General features: G+C 34.0%; 3 protein-coding genes across 5 annotated transcripts; 2 read left to right on the top strand and 1 right to left on the bottom strand.

Moving 5' to 3' along the window:
- Positions 1-6,075: 6,075 nt before the first annotated feature.
- On the bottom strand, positions 6,076-7,492 carry LOC130678478 (uncharacterized). Its single transcript, XM_057485702.1, has 2 exons — positions 7,331-7,492; positions 6,076-7,173 (listed from the first exon to the last, which is right to left on the bottom strand). Exons 1-2 carry the CDS (start codon positions 7,490-7,492, stop codon positions 6,076-6,078), a joined length of 1,260 nt encoding a protein of 419 aa, XP_057341685.1.
- An 8,884-nt stretch (positions 7,493-16,376) lies between these two features.
- Positions 16,377-18,061, top strand: LOC130663109 (uncharacterized). 3 transcript variants are annotated; one of them, XR_008989156.1, is made up of 3 exons: positions 16,377-17,176; positions 17,277-17,469; positions 17,834-18,061. XR_008989156.1 is itself a non-coding variant. In XM_057462181.1 (3 exons), the coding sequence occupies exons 1-3, from the start codon at positions 17,155-17,157 to the stop codon at positions 17,835-17,837; spliced, it is 237 nt and encodes a 78-aa protein (XP_057318164.1). In that variant the 5' UTR covers positions 16,377-17,154; the 3' UTR covers positions 17,838-18,061. The 3 variants fall into 3 exon arrangements, 2 of the variants coding, with proteins under 2 accessions (XP_057318164.1, XP_057318163.1); XM_057462181.1 differs by having other exon boundaries at positions 17,259-17,469; XM_057462180.1 differs by having other exon boundaries at positions 16,377-17,469.
- A 636-nt stretch (positions 18,062-18,697) lies between these two features.
- LOC130678477 (putative uncharacterized protein DDB_G0282133) lies at positions 18,698-20,528 on the top strand. The gene is made up of 2 exons (XM_057485701.1): positions 18,698-19,797; positions 19,979-20,528. Exons 1-2 carry the CDS (start codon positions 18,698-18,700, stop codon positions 20,526-20,528), a joined length of 1,650 nt encoding a protein of 549 aa, XP_057341684.1.
- Positions 20,529-20,941: the final 413 nt, after the last annotated feature.

The following is a 20,941-nucleotide window of genomic DNA, read 5'->3' as shown; positions in this document are numbered from 1 at the left end:
ACGAGTTCTCGTGTATCTGAAAATTTAAAAATCTCTTTCGAAAAAAATTTTGAAAATAGTTTTTCAATTTCGTTAGACGATCAACCAATTAAATTTAGAATCAATGAAAAAAATATGCCAGTTAAACGGAATCACAAGTACTTTTTGTCAACCAGTTAAACGTGGGAAATACTTAACTCCTTTTCCAGCAATCAAAACACTCCATCAAAATGTAGCCGTAAAGAATGCTAGCAAATGTAAAAAGCGCAAAATGATAAAAAATGGTACTCGGCTAGGTTCACGTAAAGTTGGTAAGTTGAGAATATCATTTGGAAATACTTGTCCGTTTGACAGTATCACCGAGCTGTTATCTTTTGCATACCTCAATTTTAACAATTTTAGAAATTTTATTGAAAATCAAAAAAGTAAGACGGAGTTTCTAGAAACATTACAATTTTATTCGGAATTTAGTGCTACAGCAGAGTTTTATATCAAAAGATTTAATCTATTACGAAAAATATACCCTGAAAAAGAGTACACTGTTAACTGTGTTGATGATGTAACAACGTTAATAAGAAATTTTTTAATTCATTATGAATCACTGTCTGAACAATTACACTGCAGTAAATGTCAGTCTATTACCCTAAATCGGATGTCAGTACTGAATGTTAATGCTACACTAATATGGAAAAACGGATTTGATTATTTAGAAGAAAGTGTATTACAAGACATTCAAAAAAAACATTTTACTGTGGGAAATGCAAGGAAATACGTCAGGGTCGAACAGTGAATACTGATGTTTATCTCTCTGTTTAGACATAAGTCATTTTTATGAAAAAATAGTTTGTCCAAAATATGGCGAACAAGGATTATGTACCACAAATTTAAAAGAACTCCCTGTAAATTTAGAGAACGAAAAAAAAATATATATTTTAACTGGCGTAATTGAATTTCAACCTGCGGATAATCCAAAAATACCTGGACATTATGTCACGTACACTCGTTCCATCAATGACAAATGGACTAAACTGAATGATCTGTTCGAAACTCCAAAGATATTGACTAGTAAATTAGCTAATGTTAAAATTGCTTTATTGTTTTACGTGATGATCTAACCATTTATATGTAACATTTTAACAAATTTAAAATATTTAATTGTAAAAAATAAAAATTATTACAGAATAAGTATTTATGATATTAAAAATAAAAATATTTAAAGAAATAAAATAATATCTGATTAATTGCTTAAAACTTGTATCTCAAATAATATTAATTTATTTAAGTGTAAGTATACTTTAAAGCTGAATCAAAAACAACTGTAAAATTACACGGAAAGAAAATTCTAACAAAATTTACGATGTTAATATCGTAATCGTGGACTAGACTTTTATTATCATCAATTTTAAAATATTTTATTTCAAAATTTACTATGTGGGTTATATTTTTTATTATTTAACATCGTAATTTTAACAAAGACTTTTAAGATTGAAAATTACTTCAAAAATTACAATTTAACATCGTAAAAATAAAAGAAATAAAAATTACAATTCAAAAACTATATTGATTCCTATATTTATCTTTCCATGTACTTTTGAGTAAAATAAATATTACAGTGCTGCCTCTGTTATAATACGAAGTAAGCTATAAAAATTACGATATTGTATCGTAATTTTTAAATATTAACTGCGTCCTCCGCAAGAGGCGCTCTCATGACTTATGAATGTTTATTCAAATCGTTTATATGAACCTTAAAAACCATGTAAAGTGTAGGCTCTTCGGTGGCCGAGTGGTCCAAGGCGTCGGTCACTTCTCACTCAGAAGGACTCGCGTTCAAATCCAACATCCGAACGAATATTATTTTATTCTTTTATTTAAAATTTCTCTTTAAATTTTACGATATTCACATCGTAATTTATATTGAAGAGCTTAAGACTTCGTATTATTTGTCTAAAGTATTATTTCTTAAATGAAATTTCCAACGCTACATCGTAAAAATTACGATTGTATAAGTCTAGTCCACCACAACAATAATCAATTGGACAAATTACGATATTATTATCGTAAAATTAATTAGAATTTTTTTTCCGTGTACTTTTTATTTGATAGCATTTAATAGTAAGCTTGATAGAATTATAGTTGAAACTTGTTCCATTTCTACTTTTTAAAAATTATATAAATTCCTTGAGCGATAAAAATTTTGAAGATGTTTTTTGATGAATTTAATATTTAAACAATTATATAATATTTAGAAAATTTCTCAAATAAATAGTAAAATACTATTCTGATTAAATTAACATTATTAAGCATTCAATTATATCTTGCTGGACATATTTTGCAAAGCCTTGATAACCAACGGCTCAAACACTGTGGGGCTTAACAATTTTGTTTTGTCTTCACAGTAGTCCATTGTTGTTTAGCGTCACCCAAGATTTCTGAAATTATTAATAAAAAATTTATTAAAGTGTTTCAATTATTATAAATTAAAAATAAATATTGAATACTTTATAGTAATTCAATCGTATTAAAAAACCGCAAGAATTTTTCACTTTAATGGAAATAACTCAAAAGCTTATAATATTTTTAAACTTACTCCACTAAAAGACTATTGTTGATCCAATTTCATTCAACACCGAAACTTAAAACGAATAAATGAAGCAAAATAAAATACAATTTATTTAACAACTATGATCCATATGGTTCCGGTGTTGTGGGCGTAATGATCTGTGTTAAGGCGGTAGCCTCTTTCTGTAAAAATACGAAAAATATGTTCCTTATGCACAAAAAAAAACGGTAATAATTTTAAAAATTAATGATAAACAATGTAAACATCGAAGTAATGACGCCAAAGAATACCATCGTAGACCCATAGAACTTACACCAGTGTTTGACATAGCAACAAAAGATATAATATTTACAACCTGAGTTCGTTCGAAAAATTCAGCACGAAGACGAGTGCTCAGCAATGTTTCGATTACCATTATTGTACCGTACAGCTAACATTGGATTACAACTCAGTTGTACTTTGGATCCGTAGCATGAATATATTATTCCCTGAAAAAATGAATTATTGAATGAATAAATGAATAAATAAATTTGAAAGTATGAAGCCAATTGTTTTTTTCTGTGTATTTTTAGACTTTTTTAAATTAGTTTAAAAAAAATCGTCATTGTGTCACGTTTTAAAGTTGAGAGAAGTCAACACTTTTTAACATTTTTTCAACAATTTTTTGTCACACGGGATTATATGAGGCCTGGGGCCGATTAAATTTAAAGTGTGGGAAGAATAGAAAAAATTAATAGTAATTGTGATTTACTTCAAAATTTTTCGGCATAAATAATAAATTATTGTATGTGCAAAATAGTTAATTATTAAGGCCGAAGATGTTTAAATCAAATAATAATTACATTTAATTTTTTTCTATCCCCTCCACACTTCAGATTTCATCCGCCACAGGCCCGATACAATAATTAACGATCATTTGTATTAAATTCTGAATACAATTTTCATCACAATTAATATTTTTCCATCCTCTACACACTCCAAATTTGATTAGCCTCAGGCCTCCCACAGTAATTAATAGTAGTGAGACAGGGGAAGTTCACCCCCCCCCCCCCCCGATAACGTAGTACTCTTCCTTACCGACTGTTGCCGATACCACCTGTCGGTAATGTACCATATCTGCGGTCGGTAATTTGTACATATCTGAGGTGGGTAAGTCACTCCCGATCGGTAAAGTAGGAATTATCTTTATCGACTGTTGCTGATACCGATTCTAGGTAAGATTTTATCGACCAGGAGTAAATTATCATGTGTTTGACGAAAAATACTGCCACACTATGATCAAAGCTGGTACCTTATCGTGTACCAGCTCTGATAATAGCATGACATGTATTTATATATGATCATTCGGATTCTTTATATATTGAAACAGGGTGTAGCACGAGCACTTGCGAGAAGCCCCCAAGTCCCTGCCATTTCGTGGTTCAGTTCTTCCCCCCCACCACTCTGTTTTAGCGAGTAACTCGATAGTGGGGGAGAATGAAGCTGCGCGAATGCTTCGATGACATCATCTTCTGCGTCGATTACCGTTACTAAGCTCATATTTCAGACCAAGTGGGGAATATGAACCTGCGCAATGGTGTTTTTTTACCCGATTACATCATCTTTTTACGTCATACGACAAGTCCGAACTCGTTTTTCGGCAACTAGGTGGGGAAATAAAGAGTTGAGTGGGCGACTCTAGCGGCCATATGCATCAGTCTGCTCAAGTATTTTAAAGTAGAAGCATTTAGTGTGCTATTTAAAACTTATAAAAAAGTGATTTATAAATGGACCGCCATAAACTAAGGTATTGTAAAAAAAAAACATATCTTTTTTAATTAAACTAGCGTGCATTTTTGCAACCATATTAACTGCCTATCTTTTTACAGACCTCATGTATGCACTGAACGTTGTGAACATTCAGCACAAATTGAGTACGAGACAGTGAGTGTTTTGAGTGAAGAAGAAGACAATTACATTCATAAATTACTTACTAAAGAAAAAGAAATTGACTTACAAATCTTATATTGGAAGAACTTATTACTATCTTTTAAAGATCGTAAAGACTACGAGCAAGCCTGTCACAGAATTACATACGTTATAACTCATTTAATGTTCAAAACTAACTCATCAAAAAATAAAGCGTAGACGTCTGAAATGGATCAATTAAGTGAAGAAGAAATAGAGTATCTGGTAAACCATCCACCATACGTCTTATTTGAAGCAGAATTATTGGCACGTTATTTTGAACCACCAACACAAGACTACATTGAAAGCTTTGTACGCGATATTCATCTTTTACAAACTAATTTGAATATTATTCTAACTAGACGAGATAAAAAAGCGTGCCCATACTGCTGTGCATTCAAAGACTCTGTAAAAAAACTGTATCAGGTGATCGAAAGCTTGGAAAAACTAGAAGAACGTATTGACAAAAAATAAAAGACAATGGAATTTATCTTAGATTTCGCGGGATTTGTAATGCCCGATGACACCTTAGTAGTGAAAGAATTATGTGTAGTGGATATAACAGATGAAAATTTCTCATTCTTTAAGTGTAAACATTTTATCTTTCAACCACCATTGGAGTATGATGGAGTGATTATGCAAGAAACTCTCGATGAAAGTGGCTGCGGTCATGGTATCCGGTGGGACTCAGGTGAAGTGCCATACAGCGAACTCAAAGATATTCTTAAAGATTTGGTGAGCAAAGCAAGTTATATTTATGTTGACGGAAAGCTAAAAGACAAATGGTTGACAATCATGACTGATTATTCAGCAGAAATAATCGACATCCAATTAATGAGACATTATTCATTTGAAAACATAGATTGCTACAATAAGGAAAAATGTCCGCTGAGACAGTTTCATCGCCGAAGAACACATGCATGCGCTTTTCAAAATACTCAACAATTAAAGCGGTGGTTCCTGGATTTCTGGGGTGACAAACCATCATACGAAAAATCTGTGCAAATATATTATCAACTGTCTGATTTGAAAAAAATGCACAATCGTGATATCGCCTGCCTTGATTATCACTTTCTTCTACGTTTTGCGAGGACCCAAATACGTCATGTTTATGATACTCTTCCATTGGAATTACAAAATAATGATAAAATAAGAGATTACTCATTTTGCATGGACCACTACCCAGCGTCTGGTGGTGATTGGGATATTTGTGGAATATGGCTTTATCCATATCGAAAAGATTGCCCAAAGTGTATAAATAATAGAAATTCTATAAAAATAATAATTCACAAAACAAGTTAAAATATACATACAATTTAATTAAACTTATGCTATTGGAATGTATTAGGTTAAGATTATAAATAATAAAACAAATTAAATCATCGGTAAAAAATTTTTATTTATTTATTAATTCTTTTAATCAATACAGGTTCTATAATATAACTTGATCTTTCTATCCTATTTTTAAACCTTTCTCGATCTCGAGCCATTTGCTCCCATTCACCTCGTCTAGCAGTTTTGTATGCATACCTCCATGTGTACATATAATGTATAGTTGGCGTTAGATCAAATTGCACAACCATGTTTCAAGTCAATTTCCGTACAGTGCTGCTGATGGGATTATACTCAACTATACGATCGTGAATGATTAAACAATAAGCCGTTGTGTTTTGTGGAAATTGATTTGTGGATTCAAACTCCAATCGAATGTCTACTGGTCCAGATTTAATAGCCTCATTCTGTTTAGAGCAGTCTATAACACAGAGTGGAGCTTCTTGCAGAAATTTCCGCTTTGTCAACAGTGGCTCAGGCTCTTTATTATAGTATGAAGATTGAAAATCAGTGTACATATTATACAATAAAGCATACTGATTGTCGTTTATGTCCAAATTAAGATCCCCGTACGGATAACTCTGTGAGTTCAGGAATAACTTTACGTTCCGAAGCGCACAGTGATCAAATCGACTTGCGTTCTTCCTTGCGTCGTTTTTTCTTGCTGTCTGAAATCCGAGGATGACGTAACGTGGCTTCTCCAGTTGTGTTGATGTTTTGACAGCCCAAATGTGTCTTGAGGTTGCTGGTAACAGCGGATACTCATACAATTCCCAGGTTCGAAAACTAATTGAAATAGCTGGATCACTGGTAATATAATTTAATGCTTGAATTTTCTCTTTGTCTGAAAGCGTTACATACGGCACAATCCACTCAATTTTTTGTAAAGTCAATTTTACTTCCTCAGCACCCGCTCCTGCCGCTGCTTGTTGTATGTAAGCATTAATGTCACTGTTTGAAATTGTAAGAACTATCTCTAGCTGAACATTCATGAGAACTTTCAGATAATCTTCAGCAAAACCACTCAAAATATTCAGCGGAATCAATAAATCAAAATTTCCTGCAGCGTTGATCAATTTGACATTATCTTCCATTACCCAGCCAGCATTCTCTAAAGTACTCAACTGATTTGGACTAAATGATACATAACCTTTCATCAGGCTTGTTATACCGACGTTACTGCTTCGATCAACTTCAACACCATTCATAAGTAAACGGAATTCTTTAATCATGTGGACAATCCCCATATTAACCAAGTTGGTGGTAGCAACGACAGCAGTATTATCATTCTTAGTAAACTTTCCGAGAATATGGAGTGCACTTTTGCTAGGAAGTATGCACAAATTTTGATTCTGGATGGTGATACGAACCTCATCATTGTTGTCAAAGTCGACGATGCATAGGGTTGATGAGCATGCAGTTCATAGTGAGCAATTGACTCATCGAATATAATTGGTCGTTGGATATTCAATATATTAGCCATTATTTTTTATATCCTCTATCACCTACTGCACCGTACTTGTTGCCTTTCTCGTAACCGCCGTACGCTGTACTACCTTTTATGCTTGGTGCTGAATATTTATCTTTGCTGTCTTTAAAATCTGTACCGTATTTACGTTGTTGGCTCTCTAAATACTTCTTCAAGTTGTTTGTAGCGTCGTTATTAGACATTATACTCAACAGCTTACCACCTAAGTCTTTCGACACGGGATTATGCAGCAGAAGTTAAATTTTATTTTGTTAATCTTCCACGTAAACGTAGTTCTAGACTTTTCAGGAACTGCTCGTTCTGATGTGTTAACGCCTTGCGAGGTCTTCTTCGACTGATTGTGCTTGGCCATGTTGATATCTTTTTATAGCCAGCGCCACTCTTTGTATCATATACAATACCCATTTTATATCGTTCTCACATGTAATCTTATGGTTATAGTTTCACCCCTAAAATTTGCTAATTTTCCATCCTGATCTACTATACGTAGTCTTATATTATATATAGCATCTGCGGTGATTGGAAGGTAAATGACGTGTGATGGCAACTCCACAATCTTATATCCTGGTGGTACACCCGGAAAAAACTCGTGAATCGTGTGCACTTTGCGCTCATTTATATAAGCACCTGTGGTTATATTACACTCAACCCTTAGGGCATTTAGCTTTAGTATGGCCACAGGTAAATCTGATGAGTGAGTTTTGTTTGGTTGAAGCCGACGATTTTTGAAACCTAACAGCCGACCAATAGAATCTTTAGGTATAAAATTTATAACCTGATCACATTTAATTTCACTTCTTAGTTCATTATTATTTGCTTTTATACTGATGCTAAGTCTCGGTAATGCTTTTCGTATGTATTTCTCAATATCTCCGATTTCATAACTACCAGTCGGTATTTTAATTACCTTTTCTTTAACAGGAACAATTTTGTTGGGGGTTATTTTCTTAGGAATTTCTCTCTGAGATTGCACATCAACCTCTGGGTCCAATGAAACATTATCATCACTTCTCGTCGCTATAAACACATCTCGTTTTGTCCTTTTTGCATCAGGTTTGTCGATATTTCCTACATTGTTATCCAAGATGTCATTCTTGTCTCCTTGTTCTTCATTATCCGGAGGATAAGTTACATAAAACTTATTAGCGCCAATGTCTATATTAGGTATCGAATTAAATGTCAGCAATTCTACAAGACCCAAGACATAATTCTTTCCCTCTGACAGTTCAATTGGTGGGAAATAATTTGCCTCTAACACAGAGGACGATCCTGTCAACGTTAACGTGAAAGACTCAGCCATGACTAATGTCCTGAGTAACTAGTCATGTCAATTTAAAGTCGTCCGGAAAGAAATTTTAGACACAAATGTCCACATATAATTGTATCAAAGTCTTGATATCTTTTATGATTATATTTCACGCTACCAACATCGAGATATTTTATAAGATCTTCTGGTGGTTGTAAATCACCAAAACTATCGAAATAAATTACTTTATCACGACTTTTCTTGTACGCCACCCAATGAGTTCCAGATCCAAATTTATCATCAAGATTGACAATAGCTGATTCGAATTCTTTAGGTCCAGATTTTGGCAGATCGTTTCTCATGAAAACACCGCGGAAATTGGGTATCTTTAATGCCTTGGCGTATTTCATCAAGTCGATGTTTGTAAGTGCTCGATGTGGTAGCTCTACTTGTTTTTTGACTTATATCCTCTTCCAACCGATGGATATGGCCACAAATATAGTCCCATACCACGTCTGTATGGCTTTAAGTATAAGCCTTTACCTATGACTATCTCTTCCATTTTAGAATTATGTCTCTTGCTCTCCTCTAACTGTCTTTTGGCTGAACTAGCATCGTTGACAGCCTTCGCAACCGCTGCAGCGCCACCAGCGAGAGCACCGGTTGCTGAAAGACCTGCAAATAGGGGGATCAAAAACGGAAGTACACCACCGATTTTAGATGGAACTGGTAGTATACGGGGCTGTCGAACATTTTTCTTTCCACCAGATTTTTTCACCTCTTGTCGAGCCCCTTTGAGTGCAGATTTAATTGGATCACCACCTGCTTGCATTGCTTGCTTAGCAGCTGTCACAATTTTTCTCAGCGCCACCTTGGGTCGTTTGCTGGTACTTTTCTTCTTCTTACCACTCTTTCTCCTCTTCTTACCCACCATTCTCTTGTTCTTACCACCCATTCTTTTCTTCTTACCACCCATTCTCTTCTTCATTCCCATTCCGAAGCGTTTTTTTGCCTTCATGATTTTGTTTATACTCCAAGCAGCGGCTTTTTCTCCAATAGTTGCGTCTTTCGCTTGAAAACGTTCCCACGCTTTATCAGCTAATATTTTATCAGCCTCGTGACGCGCCCCTAAATTTTCTCGATTTTTCGAGTAAGCAATATCGTGATTCTTACACGCTGCATCCAGAGGATTGATACCAGGATCACCACGAGCCAATCTCTTCTCTAACTTCGTTCCTGGACCACAATACTGATAACCAGGTATATGAAGTTCAAAAGGTAGCTTGTTAATGATACTGTTGACAATACCTTTCCCACTTATACGTCCGCACTCCATCACAGCGACATAATGACTGATAATAAATCATTATAAATTATCATACTTATAGTCTTAGAAATGAGTTGTCACTCTAACGGTGAACCGTTAACATGGAGTTCAAAAAACACGACGCTAAATTACCTGTGATAAATTTCGATCAAATTGTTCAAGGTACCGGAGTAAAAACGATCAAAAGACATGGTGCTTTACTACCGAACAGTGTGCGGGCAGTGTTTTGTGGCCCGTCGAACTGTGGTAAAACAAATGCCTTATTATCACTTATTATTCATCCCAATGGTCTGAGATTCAACAACATTTACCTTTACTCAAAATCTCTTAATCAGCCGAAATACAAGTTTTTAGAGTCACTTCTCAAGCCCATAGAGGGTGTAGGTTTTTTCCCATTCAATGAACATGAGGATGTGGTTAAACCTGAAGATGCAAAACCTAATTCGCTAATGATATTTGACGATGTAGCTTGTGAAAAACAGGATCACATTAGAGCTTACTTTTGTATGGGTCGACACAAAGACGTAGACAGTTTTTATTTGTGTCAAACTTATACACGCATTCCTAAGCATTTAATACGTGATAATGTAAATTTTTTGGTTCTCTTCCGTCAAGATGAGATGAATTTAAAACACGTATATGATGATCATGTAAATACAGACATGTCATACAATTCATTCAAAGATCTATGCTCTGCATGTTGAAATGATGGCAAATATGGTTTTGTGGTAATTGATAAAGACAGTGAGCTCAACAATGGAAGATACAGAAAAGGATTTGACTGTTTTATTAGTATAAATTAAAGTGTAACTCTTAATATAAATCATATATCTAGTGAACTCTAATACATCAACATGAAGCCTGAAGAGATTTCGAAACAAAAAGATGTGCTGCGTCAGATATCTGAAGCAAGTGACGCCATCAGACGAAAGCATAAAATGCTGAAGTTAGGCAAAGATAGCGCTGAAAAAGCTATGGGTGAAATGTTCAAACCCATAGTTACACCGTTACAGAGCCTAGTTGAATCGTCGAAACAAAAAATTAAGCAAGAAGTCAAGGAGGAAATTAAAGAAGAGGTTAAACAAAAGGACAATTCAACACTCAACAATAAAACTGAATTTGATGATACAAGTCATTATGATAGCTTAATCTCTGATGACGATGTGAGTCGTAGAACTCTTAATGAGACCCAAATAAATCCCTCTGCTTCAAGTACTCCTGCTAAACCGGGTAGTTTAGTTAAATCCTATTTAGCCAAAGTGTATAGAAAAAGTAAAGAAATAGATTTGAGATATGGTGTTCGTCGGCGGTACAATGATTTTTATATCGGTGATTCAGAAATAAATTTTGAAGAAAATACATTTTATGTTAAAGATCATGAATATCCTATAACTCCTGGTTTATTAGAACTGCTGTTTAAAAAATCACCCAATGATGCGAGTGTTACACAAGATGATAAAAATACATACCTAGAGATCATTACAAACACAAACACTTATAGAAAAAATTACAAATCAGATGGCAGTATTTATGAAGATTCTACAATAAAGTTTAATACTTATATGCTGATTTTCTTACAAAGACATCTAAGGGAAAAGGATTACCTAAATATAAGATTGTAAAGAAGAAGAAAACACATATGGACTATGTTTATTGGGATAATCCAAATGAACTGGTTGATCGTCTACGTTTACTCATGGCTACGTTTTCTCAAGCAGCTGGTAATCCAAGTCACACAAATGAAATTATATCAATAATCGAAGAGTTACGGGAGGCTGGAATTATATATTAACTGTATTTTTTAACGATTTCGACCAGTCTTCTGCTGTTCATAGAAGTGTACAGAACAAAAATGAGTATTGACATATTTGGACGTTCGTTAATGACAGCTGCACTTATTAGTGGACCACCTGGGCCACCTGGAGTTGGTTTTAAGTTGACTCCTGGTGGAGATTATGATTTGGAGAGTAAAAAATTGTGTCGTGTTGGTGATCCTTCAGATGATAATGATAGAGCAACATTGAAATTTACACGTGATCTAGTTCATAAAAAATTGACTTTAATGTATGATAGTATGAAAGATGATCTGTCCGAGATCATTTCACTGTTGCATGCCCAAGTAGTAACACTAGATTCTACAGTAGTCACATTAAAGAAAGAGGTTCAAGAACTAAAATTGAGGTTAAAAAAACAGAAAACAAGAAAAGAATCACTTGATGAGAATACCCAACGTATAAAAAAATTGGAGGCTAAAATTTTCAACGATGGAGGACAAAAAGTCAGTAATAGCTTATGAGCTCCATAAACAAGCTCGTCGAAATTACCTGCGACGTCATGTTGATATCCGTGGACTCGATGAAACTTGGCAGGCAGATTTAGTTGAAATGATTCCATACGCTACATCAAATAAAGGAAATAAATACTTGCTGACGGTGATAGATACATTTTCCAAGTACGCTTGGGCGGTACCAATTAAAAATAAAAGTGCCAGTGATGTTACAAATGCAATGAAATCTATATTCCAACAAGGACGTGTTCCGAAAAATCTTCATGTCGATCAAGGCAAAGAGTTTTACAATAAAGAGTTCAAAGATCTTATGAAGCAGTATAAAATTAATATGTACTCAACGTTCAGCAACTTGAAAGCATCTATATGTGAGCGTTTTAACCGAACACTTAAAACTAATATGTGGCGCCAATTCTCTGCTCGTGGTAATTATAAATGGATCAGCATGCTAGAAGAATTGTTAAATACATATAATAATACTAAACATCGGACAATTAAAATGAAACCTGTTGATGTAACTGCTGCTAATGAAAAAGAACTGTTTAAAAATATATACAAACCTCTTCAAATGCAGCAGCGAGTACGAAAATCTAAGTTTAAAGTTGGAGATAAAGTTCGAATTAGCAAACACAAACATGTGTTTGAGAAAGGTTACACCGCTAACTGGACAACAGAGATTTTCACTATAAAATCTGTATAAAATACCGTACCTACAACCTACAGACTTGTAGACTATCAGGAACAGCCGATAGAAGGTGGATTCTACGATGAAGAACTCAGCAAAGTTAAATATCCGGATGTTTACCTGGTAGAAAAAGTTATAAAAACACGTGGAAATAAATTATATGTAAAGTGGCTTGGCTTTGATAGCTCTCACAATAGCTGGATAAATGAATCTGATCTGTAAAAAAAATGTATTATATTTTTGAAATAAAACAAAGTAATTTTAAATCATGTATATAAGTTTTATTTTTTTTTTACTAGCCTAAAATTTATAACTATTTTTTACATTTTTCGTCTTTTGTTTGGTCTCGGTATAGTCATAATTTCATCTCTTGACACTTTGTAACCCCATGGTACAGTATCAGTACTGTTTAACAGAAGCTGACGTTTGTCATCTTCCCAACTTAAAGCTATCTTATTCTGAACTATCGTACTTACATTATGTTTATTACTTTTAATTACATATTGTTCCTTACTTAAATTTACATGATCATTTAAACATCGTTTGAAATCCTCAAAAGTGATAGTTCGCAAAGTCGGACGTTTGACAGCTTTGGCTCGCTTTTTTACCTGATCTTCATTATGAATTTTAAAAGCATACAACTTTGCTCTAAGTCCAGTGAATTCAGTCATAATTTTGCCATTATTCTCGTCCTTCATCAAACCTAAAACTTTTTTATTAACTAGTGGTATATTGTAAACATTATCAGGTGGATAATCAGAGGTGTCAAACTTGTCTATATCACGTTTGATGATCTCATAGATGTCTGGTACAATAAAATGGTATATAAGACTGTCAGTATCAGTGTACATTAATTTTGATTCTTCATTTGCAAAATTATGTTTAACATAATTATAATGAAAATCATATATATAAGTTTTTGATAGATCTAATATACAGAAACCAACATAAATTGGTTTGTCAAAGCGTACTTTTGCCGCCTTCAATTCAATAATTATCATATTCTCATCAAAAATAGTAAGACTATGGAAGTTAGGCTTACAAATATAGTCAGCAGCGCCATATCTACCAACCCATCTTGTTACTATATGAATCTCTTTGTATTTTCTAACATTTTCCATAGTCTTACCAAAAACAGCATTATTCATAAGTTTTTAAAAGTCCTTTTCAAACTCATTTTTAGCAGCTTTTCGACAATCTGTATTTTTATCTATATATGGCTTGAGCCAGGGTGACTGCTCAAATTTTGAAACTCTGTGAATTTTTGTTGATTTTAATCCTAAATCTAAACATTGTTTTAAATTCTTATAATGTATAACATAATTTTTTTTATCATATAAAGTCGTCGATAATTTAGTATACTTGCTACCCGGTGGTGAAAAGTGTTCAGGACACAGTGGTAAATCTTTATGTAGATCATGCAATTCCTGAGGATAATGTAGTGTTACGGCGTAACATGTCAAATTCCAGAAACAACTAAAGATTTAATAATTAACAAAAAAAAAATAATAATAAAAGAGTATATTATATATTCATGGTCAGATGATTGTTGAGACTGTTGATGTGAAACAAAAAAAACGAGACCCCAGATAAAATAAAAAAAAAACAAATTAAAAATTGGAGACGCAATATTCTAACGTACTGACGAGAAAAATAAATAGGATAATCATCCATAATCTACATATCATGAAACCACTATAACATACCGCGACAGGAAATATAAATAATAATTTTGACGTTCTACAGATAATAAACCTCATAGCCACCTATTCATAACAACATGAGAGAATTATAATAGTCCAGCGGGTAACTACAAAAAACGCGAGATTAGGATAAAAGCTTATATACCGACTGGCTAACCGGCATAGATCAGTCAGGGAATCTACTATTTCGTTCCCATTATCTTTCACTAACACATATGTAGGAATATAGTTTTGCCTCTAATAACTCAACTAAGTGTTGTATTCGACGCTTGCGCTTTCGCGGTCTTTTCTCTTGACGCGTGCCATCATTATAAATTCTCCTTATTTGGGGATACGTGCTGCTTGACCCAACTTCTACCGCCCCTCCGTAAGATGTATCCCTCCGCTTCTCATTAACACATATGACATTATCCCAAATTTCCACTTGGAATAACTCGATAAATAATTGAAATAATTACAACCTAAAAACGCCATAATAGTCCGCATTTTTACCTAAATTCATTGAACCAAGAATAATATAAATTTTTCTCATAATTATCCCATAATAATTACAAATGTCATGAAGCTCCTTTATACTAGTTCTATGAAGACTAGCCTCACGCCCCTCTACGTAATGTATCCCTCCGCTTCTCACTAACACATATGAAATTATCATTAGTTCCCACTTTGAATAACTCGATAAATAATTGAAATAATTATAAATTAAAAATGTCATAGTGATCCGAATTTCCACCTTCATCAATTAAACCAAGAATGATATAAATCTTTTCCATAATATTCTCATAATAATTAAAAATATCGTAAGACGACTTTACATTAGCTCTGTGAAGGTCAGCTCAAGCTCCTCTACGTAATGTATCCCTCCGCTTCTCACTAACACATATGAAATTATTATGAATTACCACTTTGAATAAATCGATAAATAATTGAAATAATTATAAACTAGAAATGTCATCGTGACCCGAATTTCCACCTTAATTAATTAAACCAAGAATAATATAAAAATTATTCATAACTAATCCATAATAATTAAAAATATGAATAACATCTACACCAATAGTGATAAAAAGAAATAATTATAATCAATCGAAAGATAATAATAAGGAGATTAATAATCAATAAACAGCTATGCTTCAAATCTAATTAATAATCCGTAATTAATAATTTAAAATAGTCCCTATCTAATAACATGGGGAACGGGTGTATTCTTCTTAGTGGGGACATTGTTCTAGAAGCTTCTACCCGAAATGGTCACGTACGCCTTTATCCCACACCACGCCCCGCAATTCGTCAAATCTTCCAAATAACATTAGTTTTTGGTAACAAATCTCAAATCAAGGTCGCGCGTGTTACCCCTCGCCTAGGAATGCGCCTATAAAAGCAGCCGCGAATCAGTCCTCTGCGCCCATTAATTATCAAGCTCTTGATTACGCGAAACCTTAATATTTTAAATATCGAATTTTTATTTCTTGCTCGAGTCGTTATAATATTAAATTCAGAATTTATACAATTTAAATAGAATCATTTTAAGGGGTTAGGGGTAGTCAGAATTTTCAAAAAATCGATTTTTTTTTTTTTGCATTTTCTTAAAGTATAATATTTTAAAAATATTGTGTGAAAATTTGAAGTGAATCCGACAAATTCTTTTCGAGTTATTTAACAATGACCAAAGGACGCTCGGGTGCTACGTGGCATTCGAGAGCAGGTAGCTAGAAACAGCTGCAAGCAACCGACCTTTCGGGTTTCATTGTCATGAATATCTCCCCATTTTAATGTATGTATAATTATATATATATATATATATATATATATATATATATATATATATTCACAATTTGTAGGTAGTACAAGAACTGAAAAATAATTTTTGGTTGCCAGTATACCTGTAGTCGTTGCACTGATCAGTCGATAGTTTTGTGATAAATTATTTCTCAAGTGAATTAAATTATTAACCATGGGACGTGATTCTAGAAAGGTTTCAAGAGAACTTCGGAGTTCTGAAAAAATTAATAAGTCGCGTTCAGTCAAAAGAAAGAATGTTTTTAATCCGAAAACAGCCGAACGTGATGAAAGTATTCAGAGTACATCTTCTAAAAAATTAAAACAAAACACTGAAGATGATGTACCTGAAGACAGCAGTACTGAATTTCGAATAATAAATTTTATTCAGGTATTTACTGCAATTTCTGCTCTTATAAAATGTAAAAAATGTGATGGAAATGTAGTGTTTCAAACAGCAAGTACACGTGGGCTGGGATTCAAAATTGTAGTTGCATGTAATAACTGTGGAAATGAATATATTCCTTCCTGTTGAAAATATGAAATCTGCTATAATGGCAACCTTTTATCACTACGGCTCGAGTGATGAAAAACCGAATCATGATATGTGTCCAAAAGGCGAAGAATCTTGGTGCTCTTACCAGCGCGCTGAAGCAAGAGGAGAGCTTGATACCTATTCTCACGATTATTCTCCCTTACCTTCTGATGTTTTAAAAGCTATCAAGCCTATATACGAAGATCTTAGTAATGAAAATTTACTTTCAAGATGTGTAGGTGGATTCAATCAGAATAATAATGAAAGCTTTAACCAACTAGTATGGAAAATATGCCCAAAAACGGTAAATACTAGTTTTACTATCGTACAAATAGCTGCATACGTTGCTATGTGTATATTTAATGAGGGTATAAATTCATTATTAGTCTTGATGAATACACTAGAACTTAATTGTGGGCCTAATTCTCATCGGTATGCAGAAAGAATGGATGCTGCACGTATCAAAGTAGCAGATAAGCGCGCTAATGATAACGCCCGAGAAGGTCGATTGCAACGTAGGCACCAGCAAATCGATATTTTGGAAGCTGCTATGACGGCTGAAGAGCTATTATATGGTCCAGGAATAGATGACTCAGTGTAAGTTATTAAATAATTCTTATAATTCGACATAAATCCATAGCAAAACTTTAAATGCGTTTTTCTCAAAACTATGTTTTCTGAACTGGTGATCACTGTAACTTAAAAACTGCTCGGTAGATTTCAATAAAATTTATTGTACTTTTGAAATACATTAAAAACTCGTGCCTGATCGAAGGATTTTTTTTTTTTTCAAAAATTTCGATTTTTTTTTAACAATAAACTGTCGGTTTTTTTCTCGAAAATTTGAAAAAAATTTCCTGAGGCCGCCATTTTGTTAATTTCGAAAAAAAAAAAAAAAGCTTCGATCAGGCACAAGATTATCTATTAATAAAACTAATTTTTCTTGTCCGATTGATTTTAGATGAATCTCCAAGGACTTATGATGATCACCGCAAAGGACTTCGGGAGGAACGGGCTCTACAAAAACAGCGATAACTTTTTGAATTATTAATTTTTTTTTTTGAAATTTTCGTGAAGTCAAATCGAAACGTGTTCTAATAAAGCTATGTTTTTATTTTTGTCAAATAAAGTAATTAACTACAAAAAAAAAATTATTGAAAATCATCATTTTTTCAGGCCTCTGAGTACCCCTAACCCCTTAATTAAAAATAAATTCGATTTTTAATTCTTTTATTCAATATTATAAATAATTTAAATAATTAAATTATTTCTATTGAATATTATTGCTGCTTTAATTTTTATTATTCACATTTAAATAAAGTTTCGTCATATTAAAAAGTATAGTCAGACAGATTGTCAATTACCCAGTATAAGTACCCCCTTTTGCTCATTCACATCAACCAGTATCAACTTTCAAGAACCGTAACCAACCATCAAGCCACCTGACAACATCTCATCTTAAATCGAATTTCAATCAACAACAATTTCATACGAGTCGAATTCTAATCAACGATCTGGTCTCCAGCTCAGCCAAAATCTTGTATCCTGACATATTGTTATATTGAATAAACCAACTGTAAGTTTAATAAATTGTTCATTTATCTAGTGATAAGACACATCCATTCCCCTCGTACATCCTATTTTCGTATATTGACATACTCGACACTAAATAGCGAGGTCCCCGCTACCCGAGTAAATGGCTTAAGTGCTTTGACTCAAAATTAAGGGACTGAAAAACGTGTTTTCGTCATCTTGGACGTAACACAATTATAAAATTTGGTGTCAGAAGTGGGATCATTTTTCGAAATGCTTAAGGTGATCGAGTATGCCAAACGAAAATAAGTATAATACGAGATCACGTAGTAAACACCGTGAAGATCAAGACGAATCATTAGATAACCTTGATTGGCAAAATATCGACCCTAAAAATTTAACATTGGATCAACGCAAATTTTTAAACTTACCAAGTGCGGGCGCAAAACTAGATAAAGATATTCCGGCGGATACAAACCAAACGCGTCAGAATTTCGAGGAAAAGCAAAGAGAATTCGATCGATTACGTCACGAAGAGGAACGTAGACAACGCGAAGAGGAACGGTTGCGTCACGAACAAGAGGATCGGCAACGCGAAGAGTATCGGCAACGCGAAGAGGACCGGTTACGTCGCGAACAAGAGGATCGTCAACGCGAAGAGGACCGGTTACGTCGCGAACAAGAGGATCGTCAACGCGAAGCGGGACAACAGGAAAACGCGGATTTAAATCGAGAAATTGTGAACTTAAACCGTGAATTAGTCCCTAATATGCAACCTATAAATGTAATAATGTCACCATCCATTAAATATGCCGTGGAAGCAGTTCCTTATTTTACCGGTGAAAATATTCCCTTGTCGCATTTTATCGATGGCTGTAACGAAGCCCATGCTATGATTCCAGCAAACGAGGAACAAAATCTTGTTTTTATGTTAAGAAATAAATTACGTGGCGAAGCGCGTAGAACGATACAGGGATTACAATTTGAAACTATTAACGACTTCTTATCTCATCTTAAAGAATTATATGAGCCACCCAAGTCACTTTATCAATTACAAGGGAAAATGGGGAGAATATTTCAACGCGATGACGAAAGTACTCTATCGTATACTAACCGAGCTCGTGAGTTAGGTAACCAAATATTGGATGTAATAGAAGCCCAATTACCTGTCGGTCAAGCACTTTCTGACGCGGACAAAGCAAGATACGGAAACGAATTTAAAAGTTGTTTAATAAAAGGACTTAAACCCGAGATCGAGCAAAAATTTTCAAGAGATAAAAATTTCCAAAATACATTATTTGAAGCGGTAGTGATCGAAAAAGAATTACGTGCTAAAGATTTACTCAGAGGAAAAATATCATCTGAAAGAGATATAAATTATTCAAATAGGGCGTATACTTATGACGTCCCAAATAATCGGGATGGGAGAAGACTCACAGTCGTACAAGGTCAACCAATAGTATGTCAAATTTGTAATAAGGCGGGCCATAGTGCTCTAGCCTGCTACCAACTTGTTTAATCGTAATAAAAGTAATCAAGAGCGTTTTTCATCTAATATTGATAATAATGGTAGCCGATACAACAGTAACAATAATAATAATAATAATAATAGCCGATTCCGTGGCAGTGATCAAATTAATAGTCGATTTAACAATCGTTACAGGGATAATAATCAACCCAATTACAATCGTTATAATGATAATAATACCGATCGCCGTGATAATTCACATATTGCTAATTATCGAAATAACAATCAGTATAACGGCAATAATGATGGTAACATGGATAGTAGTTCTCGAAATGCTTTCAATAATCCATCATTTTCACGAGAACCGGTAAATGGAAATATCGATGAAAAAATTTGTTATTACTGTAAATCTCCGGGACATTTTATGGCAGACTGCACAAAAAGAAGAAATTACAACCAAGCGTTTACCGATAGACCGCCAGGTCCTTCTAGCGACGGAAGAGCTCGTATAAACGAAGAAAGGTCGGGAAACTACACACCACCCCTGCGTCAGGGCGCGACACGGGAGGTCGGAAGATCAGAGCGTCCAGTATTACAGGTAGTTGCCGAGGAAATGGAACCGGAGGAGAACACGGAGATGTTCCAGTGGCAGTGAAATCCTAAAATTAACGGGTATCACAGCGGAATTTGTTTTTACGTTGGGAAAAATGGAAACGGAATTTTTTGGTATTCCGATTACATTCCATTTAGTTCCCAATGAATTTCCGATAAGAAGAAACGGAATTTTAGGATCCAAATTTTTAAAAGATAATCACATAGACGTATTATATTCTCAAGGTTGTTTAAAAGTACAGGGGAATAGAATAAATTTTGAGCGTGAGGAGACTATTGTTGTACCTGCACGCACGAAATCGGGATTTTACGTTCGAGTTGCGAATCCGGAAATTGAAACAGGATACGTAGGAAGACTCAGGATTAAAAAAGGAATTTATTTGGGTGAAGCAGTTGTCACCAATCGATGTGGAAGAGCGTATATGTATATTGTTAACTCGACTCCTAACGAAGTTG

Source organism: Microplitis mediator, chromosome 2 (genome assembly GCF_029852145.1).
Source record: "Microplitis mediator isolate UGA2020A chromosome 2, iyMicMedi2.1, whole genome shotgun sequence".
Taxonomy (NCBI): Eukaryota; Metazoa; Arthropoda; class Insecta; order Hymenoptera; family Braconidae; genus Microplitis; species Microplitis mediator.
This window is presented reverse-complemented; position numbering and strand designations above follow the sequence as displayed.